At 40.1% G+C, this 22,790-nt stretch overlaps 1 protein-coding gene across 13 annotated transcripts in view; it reads right to left on the bottom strand.

Annotated features, from left to right (window-relative positions):
• The window catches only part of ATP10B (ATPase phospholipid transporting 10B (putative)), a 331,154-nt gene that overhangs the window by 19,489 nt on the left and 288,875 nt on the right, over window positions 1–22,790 (bottom strand). For 10 of the 13 annotated variants that reach the window (XM_072824277.1, XM_072824270.1, XM_072824272.1 and 7 more), the window contains 5 exons: window positions 21,357–21,557; window positions 19,818–19,898; window positions 18,152–18,256; window positions 11,446–11,633; window positions 4,600–6,773 (listed from right to left, as the gene is read on the bottom strand). In XM_072824277.1, coding sequence (XP_072680378.1) covers window positions 6,314–6,773; window positions 11,446–11,633; window positions 18,152–18,256; window positions 19,818–19,898; window positions 21,357–21,557 — 1,035 coding nt within the window. In that variant the 3' untranslated portion in view covers window positions 4,600–6,313. Of the gene's footprint in view, window positions 1–4,599; window positions 6,774–11,445; window positions 11,634–18,151; window positions 18,257–19,817; window positions 19,942–21,356; window positions 21,558–22,790 lie in introns of those variants that run through there. The other 3 variants (XR_012029895.1, XR_012029896.1, XM_072824280.1) reach the window with 3 other exon arrangements.

The following is a 22,790-nucleotide window of genomic DNA, read 5'->3' as shown; positions in this document are numbered from 1 at the left end:
ACTCTGATTATCCTTTATAAGAGCTGATTATTCCTGTTTCTAACTTACATACTTGAAAAAAGATTACTTATTGATAGGGTTGAGGGAAAGCTTCAAGGGCATTTAAGAATAAACTGAGTATATGTTCTCATAGGTGAGAATCATGAATGCAGGAAAATCTGGGAGCCTTGTAAGTGTCCAGGCCAAACCCCTAATTTTACAGAGAGAAAAGGACAAGGGAAGAAAAGTCTCATAATAAGAAATTTGTAGATTTGAGAACCTGGATCTCCCAACCTTAAATTCAGCCAGGGCTCTTTTTACTATACTGTGGAAGAAGTGTAGCCTAGTGGTAATATGTTGGGCCCTGATGTTGGGCAGCTTGGAGTTGAATCTCCACTTTTAGTCACATATTTGTCTGTTGATTTGGGCAAGCTGTCAAATGTCAGTTGGCCTCCTTGTTCCATTTTATACAGGAGCAAAATCAAAAATAAATTAGCATTTACAGGGAACAAAAAAAGGAGGTGTATTTCCTGTTTGTCCTACTGTTGCAAGAGCTGCCTGTTGTGTAGGCCATTACTTCCAGGCGGTGAAGCAAGGGCTTTCCAAAGAAAGGGTCTTCTGGTCAAAGGTGTCTATGCCACTTGCCCCCGCCACCACTCTGGTCTACCACTCTGCTTGAACTCCTATGCCTGCTTATTCTTTGTGATGAGGTACCCCAAGATACTGTTAAAATAGTTGAGTTACCAAGATCTCACATTAGGTCATGCTGTTAAGACCATGGCCTGAAAGACATCCTCTGATTATCCTGAGCCAATTGATTGATGGAGCCAGGAGAGTGATATGAGGTCCTACCAGGGGAGGCACCAATGGGTCCATTTGGTAAAAGCACCTATTTAAGGGTACTCTGTAAGTTTCATTTTCAACCTGGAACAGACCTTCTAAATTACCATCCTCCAACCACCTGAGATGAGCTCATGGGGTAGCTGAGGGTAGCAGAGGTCATTCTCAGTCTCTGGCAAGTTCATATCCCCTCTCTGGGTCTTGTATTCATTTTTCTGGTTCCCTTCTCTTTAAAAAGAGGAGTGCTTGGCTAGAAGCATAGGAAATGTTAAGCTGCCCCAGGGTCTTGTGCCCTTCCTCCAGAAAGAGCACTCTTACTGCCCAACATACCAGTCGGTTATAAACGGAGAAAGCAAATGGATGCTTCTTTTCAAACAGCTCTTTTTGTAAAAGGGACCAAAGCTTACTTTTTTTTTTTTTTTTTTTTTGGCAGAAATATGTGGGTTGTTTTGAAGGTAGGATTGGAGGCTCAGAAGCAGCAGTTGGTGGGGTTTCAGAATTCACTTCTTCCCCTGCAGATGGGAAAAGAGAACTCTGAGAGGTGACTTACTGGTATAACCCCCTCCTCAATCTGAGGCTGTCCTTTGGCAAACAGGGTGACAGGAGGAGTTCTGGAAGGATTCTATGGTCAAATCTACCCAGACCCACTTGCTATATGGCCTGATATGCTAAAATTTTACTCCTTTGGGTTAATATTCTGAGTTTTAAATGTACAAGCAGCCCTGGAAAGGGTTGCCAATTAATCTCTGTCTGATGAGATGGTTGAAGAACCCTCACTGAGTGGTTAGGAGAAACCATTTTCAGTCCCAGCATTAATTTTAAATTACCCAGTGACCCTGGGCTCATCTACTTATCTGAGTTTTGTCATCTGCCTATGTATGGATATCTTTCACTTTATCTTGTGGGACATAGATTAGCTGGGGTAGGAAAGGCCGATGACATTGAAGAGAAAAACATTTTTCCTAAAAGTTAAGTGTTTGGTCAGCCAGCCTCCTTTTGCTGAACTAGTGCTGAGGATACTGTTGCTGTCCAGGTGGCATTGATTCCTGAGGTACCTGGGCTTGTCTTTTCTCCAGCCTGACCTGTGATGGATTAGCCTCTTTTGTAGACAGAGTGTCAGGGCACAGATGGTGGAGTTTAAATATTGGCAGAGGAGGGGCTTAGGTGCAGTGGTATGGATGGAAGGAGGTACTGGAGACTCAGTGCTTTATTTAAAGAGTAAGTGGCTGGAGAGATGGAGGTGTTGATGGAGATGATAGGCTAAAACTTCTCTTCCCCATTGTTTACATACCTCAGCACCTAGGATGAGTCTACAGCCCGTGTGAGGGAGAGAGATGTCCTAGCTCTGGCTTCCCCCGATAGCTGGAGATGGTGGCTGCCCTGGCCCACTTTAGGTATTAGCAGCTCCTTACTATTTGCTGATTTGAGAAAGGCAACTGGCAGCCTCAAAAAGGCTTGGGGGATTCATTATCTCTCTGAATAATGTTGCTGTTCTCCTGCTTGCTATACTCCCTTTGAGACCATCCCCCATTAACAGTTTCTTCAATAGCCAGAGTCACAACATTGTTGGGCACTGCCATGTGCTGTGCACTTAGAACACAGCAGAGGACAAGACTGCAGCAGCCCTTCCTCATGGGATTTTCCACTGAGTGTGTGCATGATACAGAATCAGATGGCTGCACAAATAGTACACTAAAGGCTTTGATTGCACAGGGACATTCCTGCACTGTAACCTCCCCCATATAGTTCTTAGAACCACAGAATTTTAGAACCAGTCCAGTTCCTACCTTGTGCACTTGGGAAAGCTAAGAGAACCTCAGCTTAAGGTTGAAACCTGATGAAGGGATTTGTCCAGCATCACCATTGGCAGAGTGGACTTGAAATCTGGGCTCCTGACTGCTGGCTCAGTTCCCCTTCCATCTTGTTTTCCCTGCTCTAGCTGTAGGAAGAGTCCTCAGAGCAGCAGCTCCTCCACTGATGCTAGGTGGCACCAGAACACCTTTGAATAAAAAGGCTCTAGGTCTCAGCTCTTGTCTGATAATACCCAGATCCTCATTGTGGGCATCCTAAAGTTTGGATGGGTAGGACTCTTTATAGAGCTCTCACAAGGCCTCCTTGCCGAGCTCACAATCCCCGCCTTCTTTATCAGTGAAATCCTGCCTGGGTTGGCAGTGCAGGCAGGCAGAAGGGGGTGGGCTATCTCTTCTCTGGTTGCCTGGGAGAATTTGCTCCTGTGTGATTGATTTCTCCTAGGGCTCTCAGGGCAGAATAGAAAGTTCTGGCCAGGTGGTCAGCTCACAGGAAGGTATTTTAGGGCAGTGCAGGTATGAGTTCTAATTCTTCTTAGCTGTTAGTATTAGGCTTTTGTCTGGGTGTGCAACCTGGCTGAACACGGTGTGGTCTTTCCCTGGGCCACATTGTGACAGAACTGGGCTGGAATTCTAGCCCACTAAGTACTAAAGGACTCTGTCTCTCAGGAGAATGTGGTGAAGACAAGACTGTCATTTGGTTCCTACCTGCCCCTTCAGCTCCATCTTAGAGTTGTGTAGTTTTGTGGCTCTGGTTTCAGACTCTTGAAGGCTGCCTCCCCACTTGTTAATTGTGTGTGACTGTGCCATATTTATGTGACTTGTCTTTGCCTTTGTAATGGGATGTGGTGGATTGCAAAGGGTCTCAGATTTCTTTGTAGATTCACCCATTAAAAGTGGAGTGTATTTTCCCACACCCTTGAAACTGGGCTGGCCTTGTAATGTGCTTTGATAGAATGTAGTGGCATTGTTGATGTGTGAGTTCTGAGCCTAGTTCCCAAAAGGCTTTGTAGATTCTATTCTCACTCCCCGAACATTGCTGCCATGTGGCAATGTTGGTTGACAATTTTGTTCTTTAGATAGGAGATCCCAGCCATTCCACATCAGGTCGCACAGAGAATCATGAGTGTATAAGTAATTGCACTAGTCTACTAAATTCTTTTGGGGGGTTGTCTGTTATATTGCAGAAGCTAACTGAAATAGCAGAGATATTGTTACCTACTTTGGAGCGTTGCTGTGAGATTTACATGATGATGTGCACTTACTCTGGCATCTAGCACACAGTGAGCTAGTATGCTGTTACAATTAACATTAACATGGGGGCACTTACTGTTTTTCATTTGGGTTCTAGTCACCCTGACCTTTCTTCTCTTCCTCCTCTTTTTGTATACCAAATTCTTCCTTTTCAGGGCTTTCATAGTTAATTCTTTCCATTTGGAATGGCCCATCCCTGCTGTCTTAGTTTCATGGTTAAAGTCTCCTCTCCTCCATGGAAAGGCCTTTTCTGATCACTCTGGAAACCATCCTTCCCTTCTTTTCCATTCTTCTTTCTTCTCATAGAGTTCAATTGTCCAATTTATTGATTTCCTTGATTATTGGCTACCTTCTCTTCTAGGTTGTAAATCCCTTGAGGCAGTAAATGGGCCTGTTTTCTTTCCTATTTTATCCTTGCTGCCCAGCACGGTGCTGTGTACAGCAGGCACTCGATTTTTTCTGAATGAGTGAAAAGGCATCTGATTCAGTATGAGTTTGAGGTTGGTGTCAGGCTTCCAGCAAAAGGAAAATAGCCAGGTTAGGGTTTCAGACAGAGGAGACTCTGAGTGCTGCTTCCTCTAATTCCTATAGCCATTTTGGTTTGTGTCACACTCTCATGATGGATCAAACATGTTCCTGATACTCTGACAAGGTATGAGCTTCTTTTAAGAAAGGAACTGAGTTCCTGAGAGCCCATAGCACATCACCAGGCATCCAGTAGGGGATTAACAGAAGTTTATTGGATATATAAATGGATGGACAGACAACTGAATAAATGAATGCAAAGAAGGATGGACAGATGGATGAGAGGGTACTTACAACTGCAAGCAATTATGGAAAACAATGTTTATTTCTTTTTTCTAATAAAGGATAACACATTTCTAGTCAATCAGTAAAAGGTCATAAAAGTATAAAAATGTACTAAGTACAATCATTAGCATAATGTTACAGGAAAACTTTTTCCCTTAAGATGGCATGTTGGATGGTCACAGTTGGTTTGGTTTCATAGGTGGGCAAGAGTAGGTTACCAGCTGTCTCAGATGGCCCAAGGCTGAGGTGTTTCCTAGGATGTGGGCCATTCAGTGCTAAACCATGGAAAACCCCAGGCAAACTGTGATGGTTGGTCACACAATAAAGAAAGCGACATGCAATGTCAGGTATGGTTCTGCATTTAGGTACTATGGTCATTTTTACAACTTTCCCATCACCTTGTTTCCCCTTAGCTCTGACATGCAAATCCCTGTGTTATTACTGAGGGTGTTACAGCTTTCAAAGCGTTTTCAAGTCCCTTTTGTAATTTTGACTTGATCCTTATGTCAAGCCTAGAAGGTAGGGCAGTTCTAACCTAATTTGCAAGTGTGGCATCTTGTTTCAAGGCTCCTGGCTCTTAGTACAGAAGCAAAGACTCAAACCCAGATTTCCTGAGGCCAGTGTTCTTCCCACTACTCTGTTCTCTGAAACATCCTACCTGTTTCAATCTGACTTTCAAGAGTAGGTAGGAATCAAATGGGGAAAGGGAGGACCCGAGATCCAGGTTTTGGCTCAATCCTCTCATTTGGAATGATTACTATCATTACTGCTTTGCCTGATGTGTTCACCTGGTCCTTCTCTGACAATCCGCATATAGGATTCTCCTGTTGGCCATTATTGGCATCATTATGTGACATAGCCAGTAAAAGAGATTTAGTGTACTGGTTCCAGGGATACAATGCTTCAAATGATCCTTCCAGTTCAGGTTTGTCAGCAGGATGGTGAGAGGACGAGCTCAGTCTGCCATTTGCCAATTTGATTGTTGAAATTTTTTTGTACATCTTTGCTGAGAAGTTAGTAAAGTGATAAGTCAACTTGTGGGGTGGTTATGACTCTTAGGCTCAAATACTTGTCACAAATGTTGCATCCATCCCTAATATACAGGGATTTTACTTAATATATAGGTGTTACCTTAATCACTGCAATACACTGGAGATGAAGTACCTGTGTGTATGGGTCTCTTCCAAAACTTTAACTCTTGGAACAATGAGATGAGGTGATGGTTTGACAAGCCCAATAACTTCCATATCCTAAGAGATTGCCTGGGTAGATAGATCTCTTGGAATCTTGGAAAATTATGCCTCATTTGTGTTGGCCACCTACTTACCTAGAGGGTCACAAGAATGTCTCTGGGGTAAAAAATTTTAAAACTCAATCCATTAGAAACAGCTGCCTTATAAAAGTTCTGTTTGCATGATGTGCTGCCTGGCAGCAGGAGAAAGCTAGAGGTTGACTGGTTTCCAGTCCTTTTCATAGCCCTTGAAGCCAGCACTTTTCCAAGGAAGTCAAGCCTGGTCGGGAGACTGGTATATCCTTTCCTCCATGAAGAGGAAGAGTCATGTGTTAATTAGGCTATTGATTGAGTGGCTTCCTCTGAGTTTGTACAGATTTCTGCAGGCCATTCATATGGTCAGTGAACTCTGGGATCTGCGATGACTGCCTTTGCTTGAGGGCCTGTACTCATCAGTCTTTTTACTTGAGTAGGCTCCTGAAGCCATTGTCATACTGGGCCCCAGAAGCGGGTATTCCCTGGATGAGAGTTTAGCTGAGGAATCCCCTGGGCATGGGTGATCCTTCAGATGGTCTCTGCTGCATTTTTCTCCATGAAGCGCCCAGTCCTCCTTGCACTTCCACTTGTGAGGGCTAGAGCTCTTTGGGGTGCTGGCTCTGAAGTCTTGTTTGGGGACAGGTGGCACTGGACGATGGGTGCACTGACCCTCTCCAGGAATAGGGATAGACTTCTGTCTGCTTCTCCAACTCTGGATTTCTAGGTCTCTTTTGTCTGTGGGGAGTTTGTCAATTTTCTGAGCTTTTAAGATCAGAGACTTCCCATAAGTCCCTTGCAGAGATAGGAAAAAATACCTGGTAGGAAATAACAGAATGAAAGTACTTGGATTTTTGTTGACTTCTTGAATTCCGGCATTGAAAACAGTCTTAGAATCCAATTCCCCACACCGGGCAAGATCCTCTTTGTTACACTCCTGACTGCTGCCTAGGCACCTCTGGTATTGGGGAGTTCAACAAAATATATTCAACAAAATATAATAGCTAACATTTATTAGGTACCAGAGCTATCCTGAGTGCTTTGGACATTACCTCATTTCATTCTTCCAACAATCCCATGCAGTTGGTACTTTTGTTTCCTCCTGTGTACAAATTAGGAAACCAAGGCACCAAGAGATTAAGTGATTTGTTCAGAGCCACACAGTAAATGGAACTGTGATCAGAACCAAGCACTCTGGATCCCAAGGCTTTTATCTACCATATAAAGGTGGTCCATCCTATTTCTGGGCTATTCTTATTCAGGCAAATGTACTTGCTTTGTAATGTCAACCCTTTGTGGAACTTACTAATTTTTAAGTAGTTTCTAAAACACACTCTTTCCCTGAATCTGTGGGCTGACTTGACAGTATCACTGTATTATCACTATTTGCTAGATGAAAAACTTGAGGCCCCAAATGACAAGAAGGATTTCCCAAGGTCTCCAGAGAAATTAATTGACCTCCCTGATGTCATAGAGAAAGGAACACTTGAGTTAACCAAGTTGAAGGTAGTAGACTCTGGAATTGGGAGTCTCAATGTTAAGAATCTTTTCTCTATTCCAAGTTTAGGGAAGGAAGGAGAGGAGGTGAGTAAAACTATATGGTGTATGGAGAAAGAATCACACCATTACACCATCTTGTGATACTGGACAACTCATGTTCCTTCCTTTGGTGTCCATTTATTAACCTAAAATGTAATTCAGTTTGTCAGGAGAACACCCATGGTCTTTTCCAAAAATAATACTTTAAAAAGTTTTATTTCTAAAGCCTTGTAGAAAGGCTCCATCCTTCCACTATTGTCTAAGAGCTTTAGGGTGACCTCACAGTGGGCAAGGAATTTCTGAAGACAGCGGTAGGTCCTGTAGAATCAGGACTCTCATTCTTTCTCTTCTCATTGAGTGAGGCAGTACAGGTGGCCATGTATATGTTTTAGGAAAGATTCAATTTCTTGGAAATTTGAATTTTCTCGGTTTAAACCTTTCCCCCAAGCTATAACTTTTCTTTCTCCATTCATTTATTTAACAAATATTTGTAAAGTCCCTACAATAGGCCAGACCCCAAGGGATTAAACTGTGACCAAGACAAGGTTCTTGCTTTCAAGTAGCACATAAGTAGACCTATAAATGGAGAGAACAATGAGCATGTCAAACACCCAATCTAGTGTGAGAGAACTTCCTTGAGAAGGAAATATATAAGCTGAGGATTGAGAAATGCATAGGAGGTAGTCAGGCAAAGAGAGAATGAGAACAAAATCCTGGGCACAGTGGCTGCAGTACAGAAAGTAAGGTCAAAAGTGGGAAAATATGCCACAGAAGGGGTTGGTAGGGCCAGAGCAGGCAAGGACTGTGGTCATGTTTTGTTTTTTGTGCTTTATTGTGATAGCCTTGGGAAGCCCTTGGGAGGACATAAACAGATGATGACAAGATTACACTTTGACAGAGTGATAATCACTCAGAGCAAACCCATAGGAGACTATTGAAGTAATTTGGAGTAAAAAGATTAGAAGTGGAAATAGCAGATGGGTTTGAGAAATATGTAGGGGATAAAACTGTGGTGACAAGCCAGATATGAGGTAGTAGGTGGTATCAACTCCCCGGGGTCTGTCCTGGTCCTACACTGGTAGCACTTGAAGGAGAGAACTCTGGAAGAGATCTAAGTTTCTTTGATGGTGGTGCTGATAGACCTCTATAATTCAAGATTTATCCTCTATCAGTTTCCTCAGACTAACCATGCCTAGTGGTGGTGATGATAGGTAGCTAGAAAGCTGTATCTGGAATTCAAAAGAGAGGTTTGGACTGGGAATTTATATTGGAGATTTGTCTGTTAAAAATGATATTTAACTTCACAGTAATGGTTGCTATGTCTATAGAAAGAATATAAGTTAGAGGACAGAAGAACCTAAGGTCAAGGCTGAACATCCACTGTGTCAAGGACACAAACCAGCAAAGGAAACAAAGAAGAAATAGGAGAAAAACCAACAAAGTGTTGTTACTGAAGCCAAGGAAAGAGTGTTCAAGGACTGTTATCCTCTTATAGCTAATTAAAAGCTGCTTTATGTTGTAAAGTTAGCATGTTAGTTTCTTTTGTTTTATCTATAAAGTAATTTACATGTTCCTAGTTTAAGAGAATCTGTACAATTCTTTTATACTGCTTGAATTAATTAGACCAAGATTAGTGAGGTCACAGCTAGTGGGCTAATTATTATAAGCTTGGTGAGTGAAATCAATCTCCATTATGATAAGTATAGCTTATAACTTTAAGTGAACAAATAATTTTCTGTGGCAAACATTCTATTGTGTAGATTTCTATAAGAAACAGTTTTGTTTCAAGGTTAGAAGTCTTTAGTCCTTGAAACTATTAAAATAATCTTTTCTCTATCAGAGGAAATCTGTTTTTCTTAGTAAACAACATTAAGCAGAAATCCAATACTATGATGATAATAAATGAGCGAAGATGTAACTTATGTGCTATGGTAATTAGCAAGTAAATATTTGCTAACTTTTTCCTAACTTGTCCCTCATCTGTTATAACAAGCTGTAATATTGAAGGCTTGTCTTTTCAAAACAGGTGTCAGCAGTCTTCATACTTTTCAAGGATCCTCATCAAACTGGTTGCTTTTGGCTCTGTTTTTCAACCAAGGGTAAGACAAAGAATATAGGCTGATAATTTTCTTTCCATACCCTAAATATGATACAGAACAGGGGAGCTCCGTCCTTGGCTAGTGGTGATCCTAACTGTTTTACCCAAAAGTGTGAAAAAAACTACTTAACCCATAGTTTGATCCCTTTTCCAATGAGGGCAAAGTCTTCATAGTCTCTCCCAAGGGGTTGGGCTAAAGAAGGGGTGGGGTGGGCAACATGTCCTCTGAAGCTTGTACTTGTTCTTAATTGTTTGTTGCTTTTCACTCAAGCTGCTCTATCAATACTAGTCACTTTCGCCTATATTATGATCACAGTTATGTCTGAATTGTCTATTGGATTGCAGGCTTCTTGAGAACAGGGTCCTATTTTATTCATGTTTCTGTTCTATCATCTATTGCTCATTTATCTTAGAGTGCAGCCTCTGTAACAGGAACTTGCTAAGTATTGGTTATATGACAAGGAGGATACCTTCTGTCCAGGAGTTAATGGTCATATAGAGATAGATAATTTATAAAAAATGGCTAAAGGCAGTGACAGAGACATACTCAGGTGATGGGAACATATAAGAGAGGGGGACATATTTCCATCTGAGGAAGGTAGTTGAAATCATGGAGGGGTCAGAATTAGGCCTAAAATGTCAAAAGATGGGGAAGCTTGGTAATAGAAAGTGCATTCCAAATAGAAGGGAAGAGCATGAACAAAGGCAGAAGGGCATGGGCTTCAGGGAAGTACAAGAAGTTTGGTGATGTGGAGCCCAGAGTATGAATTAAGAGTTGAGGGAGGGATGAGGTTGCAGAGGCCAGCAGGGGCCCAACAGGAAGGCCATGCACACACACTTAGAATTCAACTAATATTGTGTTTGCCATCTAGGTATCTTCAGCTGCCAACCTTTCATCAGAGGTCAAGGTTCTGAGCTGGCTTAGGACAAGGAAATGGAGACCAATCTAGATTAAGCAAGCTGCCACATTTATTGAAGTAAGGCTGGCTATGGCTCTCTGCCTAATTTTGAATTAGGAAAAGTCTGCACAAAGTTGAGATAATCTGTTTACTATAGCTTATGATAAGGTGGCTGAATTTCATTGTTCAGAGTGGCAATATCTTAAGGATGGAGAGGGGCTAAGTCCTGCCCACAGGTACATAGTCAAGTTCACTGACTGTTCTGACTAAAGTATGGGCTGCAGAATAGAACACTGGCCACCAAATTGGAATAATCCAGCTCCCACTGTGATTTGTGTTGGACTTGTGGACACATTATGGTCCTTCGTGGGATTTAGATGTCCCATGGGCAAGTGGGACTAGAACTATAGCTCTGCCTAAATTCTACTGATGGTAAAAAGCAAAACAAAGTGCTAGATAGTATGTGGCAAGAGTGATCTTCAAAATTTCGTGCAAAATTTGAATTCTTAAAAAAATTCTAAAGCTCTGAAATGCTAAGACTTGATCTTTTCTGGTGGCAATGATAGGGTTAAATTGAGAAGGTCTTTCTCCCCATGTTTTACCTGGTTTGCTGCAGTTGCTTGCCTGTCCCTGTAGTTTGAATTTTGAGACTCTTGAGTTAATAACAGACTGAAAAGCTTTTTAATTTATAAGGCAGGAGGGCAGGAGTTATCATTTTTAGATATCACGACTAAGGCTATGCCTATTGGTGACTTTGCTACTCTGTGACTGACAGGGAGCACAGTCCATGTTATGTCCCTCTATTCATTGTTCTCTCTGTCCTAATACTCTGTCTTCAAAACAATCGCCTCAAGGTTCCCAGCAGGAGTCAAACTCCTGACTCTCGGCTTATGAAAATGGCTTATAAAGGGGGCACTGGTAATTCTAGGAAGAAAACAACCCCTGTGCTCAAACCTTGGGAGAAGAGCCATGACCGGTGTGAGGAAGCAGACGAGGTAGAAAGTGGGGTCTGAGAGCTGGCGTTCCATCACCCAATAAGGATTGGTGGGACTGTTGCAGTTGACACAGGTGGCATTGTAAACAAGGGATACCACGAAATACATCAGGAAGCTGCCTAACAGAACAAGCCCATGGATAATGGTCTGTGGAAGAAAAGGAGAAGTAAACGTTGTTGAAAATATACTTAGATCAGGGGGCAGTGCAATCATGCCACTTGACTTTGTTTTAAACTTTTCTGGGGGGAATGCAACACACACACAAACTTTAAAAAAGCATATATTTTAGTGGATCATTAGAAAGCAAACACTCACATTGCTATCACCCAGAACTTGAATGCACGTACCCAAAGAACCCCTAAAGATTCTGTCTCTCCTTTGGCTTTGGTGATACTTACAAGCCATTCTTTGTAGTTTCACTGCCTATGTACTCTGTTTTTTCAGCTGTTAGATAAATACAATTCTATTTGGTGTGAAGAGTCTATTTTTTTTTCACATATGGCTGCAGTTTATTCACGTCCAAAGCAGTACAGTGTTCTGTTGTCTGGTCTCATTTGTCTTGTTTGTTTTTGTATTTTCCCCCCCTTCTTATCCTCTCTTAAATTTAATATTTTGTAGAATTTCATTTTCTCCTTTTACTGGTTTGAAAGTTATACATCCCATTTCTATTCTTTCAGTGATCACTCAGTGATAATAGGTGAGTGATAATAAGCAATCTTAATAATTTTAATAATAAGATGATATCATCTTAATAATAAGATGATAATAAGCAATCTTAACTTACCACAGTCTAAAGTATGTAACCACTTTTCCCTACTCCTGAATCATAGAAGGGCTTCAGAGCACTTTAACTGTTTACCTTCCTCTTGACTTATATTTTATTGCTACGCATATTGCATGTTTAATTCTATCATTTTTAAAAACACACAAGTTGGTATTATAGTTGAATATAGTCAATATTCATTAAAATTCATTTCATGTTTACCACTTTCTGTGCCTTCATTCCTTAGACTTTCCATCTGAGATTTCTTTCCTTTGGCTTTAAGTACATCCTTTAGAATTGCCTTTAGTGGGAATCTGCTAGTGGTCTAATCTCATGCTTTATTTCATTCTCATTCTTGAAAGATATTTTTGATGGATATAGAATTCTTGTTTGGCAGGGTTTTAAAGCATATTTAAAATAGCATTCCATTGTCTTTTGGCCTTTTGTTTTTTTTAAAGATTTTATTTATTTGAGAGAGAGAGCGAGAGAGCATGCATGAGCACTCACAAGTCGGGGAAGGAGCAGAGGGAGAGGGAGAATCAGACTCCCTGAGAAGCAGGGAGCCTGACATGGTATCATGCATGACCTGAGCCCAAAGGCAGATGCTTAACCCATTGAGCCACCCAAGTGCCCCTTCTTTTGGCTTTTGTTGTTGCTATGCGTACATCTCTTATGTGTTCCTTAGAAATGTTAGTATCTTAAAATCTGGCTACTTTTTTTTTTTCCTAAGTAGGCTCCATTCTCTTAGCCTCTCTCATTCTCCAATTCAGGGCTTGAACTCACGACCCTGAAATTAAGCTGAAATCAAGAGTCAGATGCTTAACCAACTAAGCCACCCAGGCATCCCTAATCTGGCTACTTTTATGGTTTTTGTCTTTAGTATTCTATAGTTTCCTTATGATAAGGAATAATAAGATATGTATTTATTTTTATTTATATTTCTTGGATTTTGCTGATCTTGAATCTGTGGATTAATATCTTTCATCATGTCTGCAAAATTGTTAAGTCACTATCTTTTCAACTATTGCCTCTGTCTCATTTTATCTCTCCTTTACTTCTTAGACTCAGATCAAATGCATTTAAGACCTTTTAGGATACTACCCTATCTTCTATACATTTTATACCTTTTCATAATTTTCATTACTTTTCTTCTGTTTTATATTGTGCATAATTTCTTTTGACCAATTAAAATTTTTCCCTTTAGTTTTGTCTAATTTTTTGTTAAGACAGCCAGTGTATTTTATTCTTTAAAGTTTTCTTTGATCTCTTTTCAGATTTGCTGGGTTGCTTTGTATGGTTTACTAATCCCTGCAGATATTGTAAAGCTTAAACATAGGGGATTCCAGGATGGCTCAGCAATTTAGTGTCTGCCTTCAGCCCAGGGCATGGTCCTGGAGTCCTGGGATCGAGTTCCACATCAGGCTCCCTGCATGGAGCCTGCTTCTTTCTCTATGTCTCTGCCTCTCTCTCTGTGTGTCTCTCATGATTAAATAAATAAAATCTTTAATAAAATAAAATTATAAAAAAGCTTAAACATAGATTTTCTATAATTTATATCTGATAATACCAACACCTGAAATATGTTTCTGGTTTGTTTTTGAACCTCACTAAGGGGTTTTTGTTTCTTTGAGAGTCAGTTATTTTTGAATATGTGAGGCTCATTGCCCTTGAAAAGTTGATAGGGACAATTTGAGGCATAGGATGAAATACCTTTTTTTGCGGGGAGGGTGTTTATTTTGCAATGTCCTTGGAAACTGTCAATCTTGGGTCACTTCAGACTGGATTCATACATCAAAATTTAGCTCACCAAGGTGATATAAACCTGGGCTGCAAATCTGTATGAGGCCAGCCCATGGTTCATTACCTAGGACAGGTCCTTTGCAGGGAGAATCAGTTTAATGGATTCTGATTCTTTCTGCTCTGTTCACAGAGGGAATAATCCCTGCAGCACCTGCTGGGAAGGTAGAACAGGCAGGTCCATTTTGGGTGTAGCCTTACCCTGAGGTGTATAGCTTTGGGGTCCTAATTTAATGTGGTCTCTTATTAGACTCCTGCCTTGGGTACCTGGGTTCGATTTCTGAATCTTTTACTCAGTCAAGCTGCCAGCAACAAAGTTCTTTTGGGCAGAGTTGCAAAGATCCTCAAAGAAACAGGTTTTGGCTCTTCTTCTAGAATCCCCCCTTCTCTGAGGTTTTTGTCTCTACTATTCCATTAGCTTTTTGGCTAAAATAATCCTGATACCAAAATAGGCATAGACAGTTCAAGGAAAGAAAATCCTAGACCAATTCCACTAAATGAAAATTCCAAATAACTTATTGATAAGTCAACTCAGTACTGTGTTAAAGATAATAAAACCCAACCAAGGCACTTTCATATCCTGGTAGTAGACTACAAACTCTAAGTTGATGCTGTCACTGTAGAAAGCAATTTGAAAATAGCTAGAGGAGTTTAAGTACTCATCTGCTATGATACAATTTCACTTCAAAGTATGATGCACCCTGGAAATACTGTTGCATGTATATATACAGAGACATGTTGGTTACAGTATCATTCTTACTAGCAGGAAAAAAGTAAGGGGAAAAAGCCTAAATATTCATCAACAGAAAAATAAATTGTGGCATATTCATACAATAGAACAGTTAAAATAAATCACCAAAGGTGAATCTATCAACATAGGTGAAACTCCGAAGCATTAGGTCTAGTGAAAAAAAAAAAGTTAAGGGATAGATATACATGATAAAGAAGTATTCATAAATATATATGTATAAGATATGCTTAAGAATGATGAACCCTGAAATTATGTTCAAGACCAAAGATAAAATGTTTGCAAGGGAATCATGGGTGCTTTAATTGTATGTTAGACTTAATTTTTTATAAAAGTGAGAGGAAATATGACAAAGTTAAATGACAACACCCTGGATGTTGGGTATATGAGTTTCCTTGAATTGAATTCTTGTTTTATTTTCTTTGTTTTTTAATAATAAAAGCATTAGCTTCATCCTACAAGTTTGCATATATAGTATTTTTACAGTCCTTCAGCAATAATTTCCATTATGATTTACTCTTGACCTCATGAGTTATTTAGAAGTACATTTTGAAACTTTGAAGCATGTTAGGTTTGTTTGGCTATCTTTTTATTGCTTGTTTTTAATCTAAATGCATGTCAGAGAAGATCAGGATTCTTTCAAATTTCTTTGTGATTTAGAATTTGGTCTTTTTTACTTTTGGTATACAGTTTGTATATTTTTGAAAAGGTATATATTTACTATTTGGGACAGGATTTTTTATATTATATCTAATTATACTAAATCAAATGTGATAATTTATTCAAGACTTCTATATCCTATTTGGCCTGTTTCTAATAGAGTTGTATATAAATCTCATACCACAATTGTGATTTTTGTCTATTTGTCCTTATATTTGCTGGATAAAAAATTCAATCAGATAATTTTTGCATTTATTTATTTATTTATTTATTTATTTATTTATTTATTTCTGCTTTTAACAGGTGAACTAAATTCATTAATATTTATTATGAGTACTGATATATTTGCTTTTTTTGTTTGTTTTATAAATGTCTGAATTTCTAATTTCTTTTTTTTTTTTTTTATTTATGATAGTCACAGAGAGAGAGAGAGAGAGAGAGGCAGAGACACAGGCAGAGGGAGAAGCAGGCTCCATGTACCGGGAGCCCAACGTGGGATTCGATCCCAGGTCTCCAGGATCGCGCCCTGAGCTAAAGGCAGGCGCCAAACCGCTGCGCCACCCAGGGATCCCTCTTTTTTTTTTTTTTAATTTATTTTTTATTGGTGTTCAATTTACCGACATACTTATTTCGAACACCTTACTTTGTGGGGCTTTTTTTTTTTTTTTTTTTTTGCCATCATTTGTCTTTGCTCTTACCTTTTTATCTTTCTTTTATCCTGCAAAATTAATAGTTTCCTATATTCCTCTTATTTCTTTCCATCCCTTTATGGTTATCCTTAAGTTTTGAAGGTAATATTTCCAAGTATTAAGAGACCTTAAATTTTGAGACACACTAAATAAATATGGGTTTTTTATAGAAAAATTGATAGTTAAATGCATATTCCTATTCTCTTCCTATTAATGATGAAGACTTTAGCATAAATTGCCTATTGAACAGCTCTTTCTTACCATGATGTCGTTTCTTACAGTTTAAGCTTTTATGTTCTTGCAGAAGTATGTTTCTTCTTTTGCTGAGGACCTGGGAGTGGCAAAACTTACAATGTCGGTTTATCTCAAAATGTCATTTATTTACCCTAGTTTTAAGTGGTGTGTAACTGTTTATTTCCATCAGGTCTTTGAAAATAATGACTCCATTGCTTTCTGGCTTCTATTGTTTGTCAGTTTAACTGCTATTCCTTTTCAACTAATTTGTCCATAGCCTCTGGTTGACTTTAAGATGGTCTCTTATACACTGTACAGTTTCATTCTGCTGTATCCAGGTGATACATTAAGCTTTATTTTGATTAATTTTCTCTCTCAGTGATTATCTCCTTAGGTACTGTTTCTCTACCATTTTTTTCCTTCTTCTGTAACCCCTATTATGTGGATGCTAGTCATTTATTCTAGCCATTATTCCTTTGAGTTACTTTCTCAAATTTGTGTGGCATTCCAGATGAGTTCCCAATATCTTCCAATTTGGTAGTTCACTGCCAGAGTCCAATCTAGACTGGATCCCATAAATTGCATTTTTAATTTCAGTGACAAAACTGTTCATTTTAAAGAGTTTTAAATGTTTCCATAGCTTGGCTCAGTTCCCAGTAGTAAATGACTCTTACCTACCTTCCTCATGGCTTCTGATAAAACTGGAATTCCAAATAGCATGTCATTGTCAACTTTTCTCAAGCTTGCTTTCTTGAGTGGGCAACTCCAGCCCAGACCTTGGACCTAGCATAAACAGAGCTCCAATCTTCCTTATCCCATAGGAACCAGACTCCCCATTGCCACAGTCAGTTTCTTGTCCTGGATTCTGGAAAGCCTTCAGTTTGAGTCAGTGCAGTACCTCTGTCTCCCCTGCCTCATTGTTTTCCAGCCTCTTCTGGTTCTGGTGTTTCTTGAAGAAATTTATCCTGTACTTGAGCTTGGCTATACCTTTTTGGTTTTATCACTTTTTTCTATTTGTCTTTGACATGAATTGGAACAGAGAAGTTTGCTTGGGTGGTTCTTACTAGCTATTGCACATCATGTCACAAGGCTGATCTAATTTAGTTAACACCCATTACTTTGCAATAAATATATGTCAGGTGATGATCCTGTATACATTAAACTTACACAGTGCTATAAGCCAACTATATCTTAGTAAGACTGCCCCCCCCCCCAAAAAAAAAACCATAAAGGGCTCTGGGAGGTTAAATGAGGTAATACATTAAAAATCATATAAAGAGATACTTGGTATATGATTTTTAAGCTCTTTGTTTTTATAATTATCATTGACTACAAGAATTTAATGAGAAAGCCAGCATTTCCTTTTTAGATACTGAAATGTGATATTTGGACATGCTTGAGATGTGTTTATGTGAAGGTAGCCTTCTAATCTTTTACACTGAAATTAAATGGGAAGCATATACCTCCCTAACACGGCCTCAAGTACAATCAGGATACTGTTTTTCTCATCTCTGAAACCTCTGATTTTTTTTTTTTGTTTTAGTCAAAAATATCTACTTTTGCAACAAATTGTCTTAGGGGTTATAAGTCTTGGTTTTATAATCCTGGATAGAGGATAAGCAAATTGAGGCCAGGGACTTAATCTTTTCTACCTCTCTCATCCCTGTACAAGTGGGATACAGGTAAAAGTTCAGTGGTCATTTATTGAGTGGATCAATGATACAGAGTAAAACAACTCAAATTTTTTAGGTCAAAGGGGCTCTGAAGTGCTTACCCAGGTCTTCATTTCCATTGCCTGATGTAAGAGGATTGTGGTGAGGGAGATGGTATTGATGGGTGTCCCAAAGGTAAAGACGTCAATATCTGAATCCTTGTAGGTCTGCAGAGGAGGAAAAAACAAGCACTGTCAGATGTTCCCTGGGATTCAAAGACTTGGTTTTGACACAGCGATCACGTGTCATAGGATCACAAGCAATAGTGAAGGTAGGTGTCATGGGAGGGGAAGGATTGAGAAGAGATACATAGCTGCCAACCATAGAAACAGACAAGATGAGAAGTGAGTTAATAGGGCTGAATTCTTTGGAAACACATTTGTAGCAGAAACCATGAGGGTGTTCCAGAACATCGTGGAATGAATGAACAAAGAATTTATTGAGCCACCAGCAGGCACAATGCCAACTACTGAAGATACTTCAGTGTCCACCTTCAAGGAGTTTATAGTCTACTAGACAAGACAAATGTGGTATGATTTAAGGGGATAAATGATACAATGGTATAAGGTATACGAAGTACCCTGGGGATACAGAAGATAAGATATAACAGCTGAGGCCATAATAAGAGGAATTAACTTCCTTGAAAAGAGAGAGAGGAAAGGTAGATCAGGCAAAGGTGAGAACCTGAGGGTGAAAAGTTCAAATAGACCTATATGGTAGGTTTGTTGAGCACATAGTAGGGGCAAATAATGAAGCAGGAAAGGCAAGCAGATTCCTGGAGAGAGAAGGTATTGTAAGATAGGAAACTCAAATGGAGCAATGACTGCCTACTTGGCCCATCTTGTTTCTAACTGCAAAAGAATGTAAGGCAGAGTAGACACCACAGTTTAGCAGTTGCCCCACATTCTGGTCCAGAAGAAACACAGCTATACTTTACAACTAAATTCTCACTCTTTAAAAAAAATTTTTAAAAAAGATTATTTAGAGAGAGAGAGAGAGAGAGAGAGAGCAAGCAAACAAGCAGAAGGACCGGGAGAGGGACCAGCAGAGGGAGAGGGAGAGGAAAAGGGAGAAGTGGACTCCTCGCGGAGCAGGGAGCCCAGTGTGGGGCTTGATTCCAGGACCCTGAGATAACGACCTGAGCCAAAGGCAGATGCATAACTGACTGAGCCATCTAAGCACCCCTAAATTCCTACTCTTTAAACTGGGAAACAAATTGAGATGGGGCAGGTATCCTTTGCTTTTATTTCAGGTAATATAGCATCCTTTATTATCAGAACTTCCTTCCTGAACGCATGCTGCCTTGACATTGGAAACACAAATCTAAATGTAAATCAAGGGTTGTAAATTCAAATACTTTTAGTGTTCAAGTAAGAAATAATAAATGAGTGAAGAGGGCTTAGGTATAAGACAAAAGGGAGTGGTAGGGACTCTGGCAAACTGGAGAACATGAACCCCATCTAAGCAGGGCTGAGAGTCAATTCTGGATTTTTCCTATGTGGGAAAAATGACCCAATATAATGATAGCTTCCATTTTTTCAAAAACTGGCAGAAATTGAGATGTTTCTGTAAAGCACTCTGATTTTTCAGATACTGACTTGGATGTCGCCTGCAGATCACCTATTTGGAGTCTCTGTGCTACAGTGCCCAGAAAGACACTACTAGTATATGAACAGGACCAGTTCCACTCTGTGATTTGTATGGCTAGAAGGGGATTATACAACTTACCAGGTAAGGAATGAAGAAACAAACAAGGCTTTGGTAGAATGCATCCATTATAGAAATCCAGAAAGTCATTGGGTTGTAGCACTGCCAGGAAAGAACACATCAACCACCAACTTTCTTGTGCTACCTGAACAGACAATATGGCACTTACAATGTTCTTATCTTAGAGGCAAAAGAATGGAACAATTAAGAGCACAGACCGGGGGTGACAGACCTTAATTCAAGTCCCAGCTGTGCCACTCACTAAACTGCTTTGATAATTGGTTCTCCTTCCATAAAAAGAATAAAATCACTAACTATCTCCTTGGGTTTCGAGAAATCTAAATGCAATTGTACTTTAGTACCCACTAAGTGTTCTGTTATCAATAACTATCATTCATTAGCACATTGCTAGTGCTAATACACACTTGGCATATTTAGAGATTCTAAGGTTTCTACATAGCATCTGAAAGGGAGTTCTCTATTACAGCCCAGGATCACGGATTCCCAAGAGACAGGGCTCAATGGCTTCAGAGACAAGTATTCTCATTTTGTGCTTCACTCTTCCTGCCTTCCCTGGAAAAGTAAAACTGTTCTCAGTTTATGTTTTTGCTACATTAACTTCTCTTACTGTTAGATACCCAAGGAATACATTATACATCTAGCACACCTATGGGAAAGGAAAAATCAGAAGACCTATAGGTATATAGCTCTCTCTTGCCTGCTATGCTACGGTTGCTGTGTTGCTCTCCTCCCATTTTTAAGTTAGGACTGGGCTTAGTTCTTAGTTGGCTGTATACAACATATTACTAGCTCTCAAATACCACATCTGGCTTGGTTCTCCTTTCCCCCAGGCATAGAGGTACTCTCATGAATTTCAATATCCCTCTTCCCAGAGCTCTTTCTTCAAGGCAGTCAGGTTCTCTGTCTCTTCTGTCCAATCTGTGCTGAGCTGTGTCTGTGCTAGCCTGACCACCTGGAGTGTCGGAGGTCTGACTTCTCCAAATCACTCAGAGTGCCAGTATGGCCTCTCTCTGCCAACCAACCAATCAGGGTGATTTCCTAGGCCTTCTTTAATCTATTGGCTACCAGCAATTCCAGACTCTGTGTAGTCTTGAGTTCTAAATTTTGTTTTCCCTGACATGAGGTAGAAGCCCTCATTTATGAATACATCACCCAGTGATGAGCAAACTAGATTTTAATCCCAGGGGTTCCCAAACCAAGACTTGGGGGTTCTGTCAAAGGCCTGGAGAAAGGGGGCCAGCTGAGGGCAATGGGATCTTTCTGAATGTCTTCTTCCTATTCAGCTAGGGCAGTCCCATGTTAACCTGTGGTATAATTAAGAAATAACTAAAGAAAAATACCCACTGATCTGTTCCATCACTCTTAACAGCAAACAAGAAACATGCCAGGAATGGGGAGTGGAGCTACTGGGTCACATAGTAGGTAAGAGGTAGAGTGGTGATCAGACTGTAAGGCCCCTGGCCCCAAGTCATTGCTCTTTCTCTGACTCCTGCAGGGAGGAATTAGAGGCAAGGAGGAGCTGAGGCATCTCCATCTTACCTCAGAGTTTTGGCCGTTCTTGTACAGTTCAGGCAATGCCAGGAGTGTTTCTGCAGAGATGTCTTTATCGAGGACTCCAAAGATGAGAGGAGGCAAGGAGGTGAAGAAGAGATTGAAGAATATCATCTGCCAATAATCGATCATAGTGGAGCCAGAGAAGCCACAGAAAAACTGGTACCAGAAAAGCAGGTTGACATAGCACTGCAGGCAGAGAGTATGTCCTGGTGAGTGATGACCCCCAGGTAGTGGACCCCAATGTCTGCTTAGGAGCCTCTGACAAGTCACTACTCTGACATAGAGCTTCCATTTTCTCATTTGTGACATGCAGAGTTGTGTACGGATCAGAGATAACTAATCCTTAGAGCAGCTGCTGCTGCAACTACTACTATGCTGGTTAAGAGCACAGGTTGTGGAGGCAGAAAAGGCTGGTTTGGAATTTTCAGGTCTGTCACTTACTAGCTATGTGACCTGGAGCAAATTGCTTTTCTGTATAAAATCTTACCATCTTTCAGATGGAAACAGTGGTACCTAGAACATGGCACAGGATGCCAAAGGCAGGAGTTACGATTAGTAGTGTGGAAAGGGAAGGGAGCGCTCCTCAGGGAGGGATAATAGAAAGACTGGACCATGGGCAGGAAGCCTGGCTTGCTGTCCCTGCCCATCTTATGAAGATGACTTCATGAGATTTTCCCCACAATACTTTCCTAATGGTCATGCAACTCAGAAGGGTGAGTTCAGAAGGGTGAATCGTCTCTCTGATTCTTTATGCTTTCTAAAGCTTTTCCCGCTCAAAACCACTCTACCTGAGATGCCTAGGTCATTAGTATTGTCTACCACACTGTGATATAATTTGGTGACTTGACCAAGGTTGTCACTTAAGCTGCTGCTCCCAGAGTTGGGACTAGAAATATCAGCCCTGTGAAATTGGCAGTTTTGTGTATAAACTAGAATGTTCATTCCTAAATGCTGGGCCAGTGTTATTTTGAAAAGGGTCACTAGAATCGTAATAATATAGACATACTAATATTAGTAACATCAATGACTATTACTAAAGCTTCTATTTGTGTCAGGAGTGTAGTATATATTATAGTATATTAGTGTATGGTACATTAGATGTGCCATAGACCTAATTTGTTCCAACAATCTTGAAAGATTATTATTGCTAATAAATAGTACATATTATATTAATATCTTGATAATATTATTAGCCAGAGTCTACAGGCAAGAAATCTGAGGCTTTAAGATGCTCAGTTACCTCTTGTCCAATTTTAGAGCTAGAGAGTCAGACAACTAGTATCTGAGTTTTCAATGCTCTTTCTCTTCAACCACCCCCAAACTTTCTCAATCTCCTATTGGATTATATAATATCAATGCTGACTTGAGAGTCTTCTAGCTAAGGAGTGCCATATTTTGGCTTTTCTGCCCAGGTGACCA

Source organism: Canis lupus, chromosome 4, assembly GCF_048164855.1.
Source record: "Canis lupus baileyi chromosome 4, mCanLup2.hap1, whole genome shotgun sequence".
Lineage (NCBI taxonomy): Eukaryota > Metazoa > Chordata > Mammalia > Carnivora > Canidae > Canis > Canis lupus.
The sequence above is the reverse complement of the archived record's forward strand: the minus strand, read 5'-3'. Positions and strand labels throughout refer to the sequence as shown.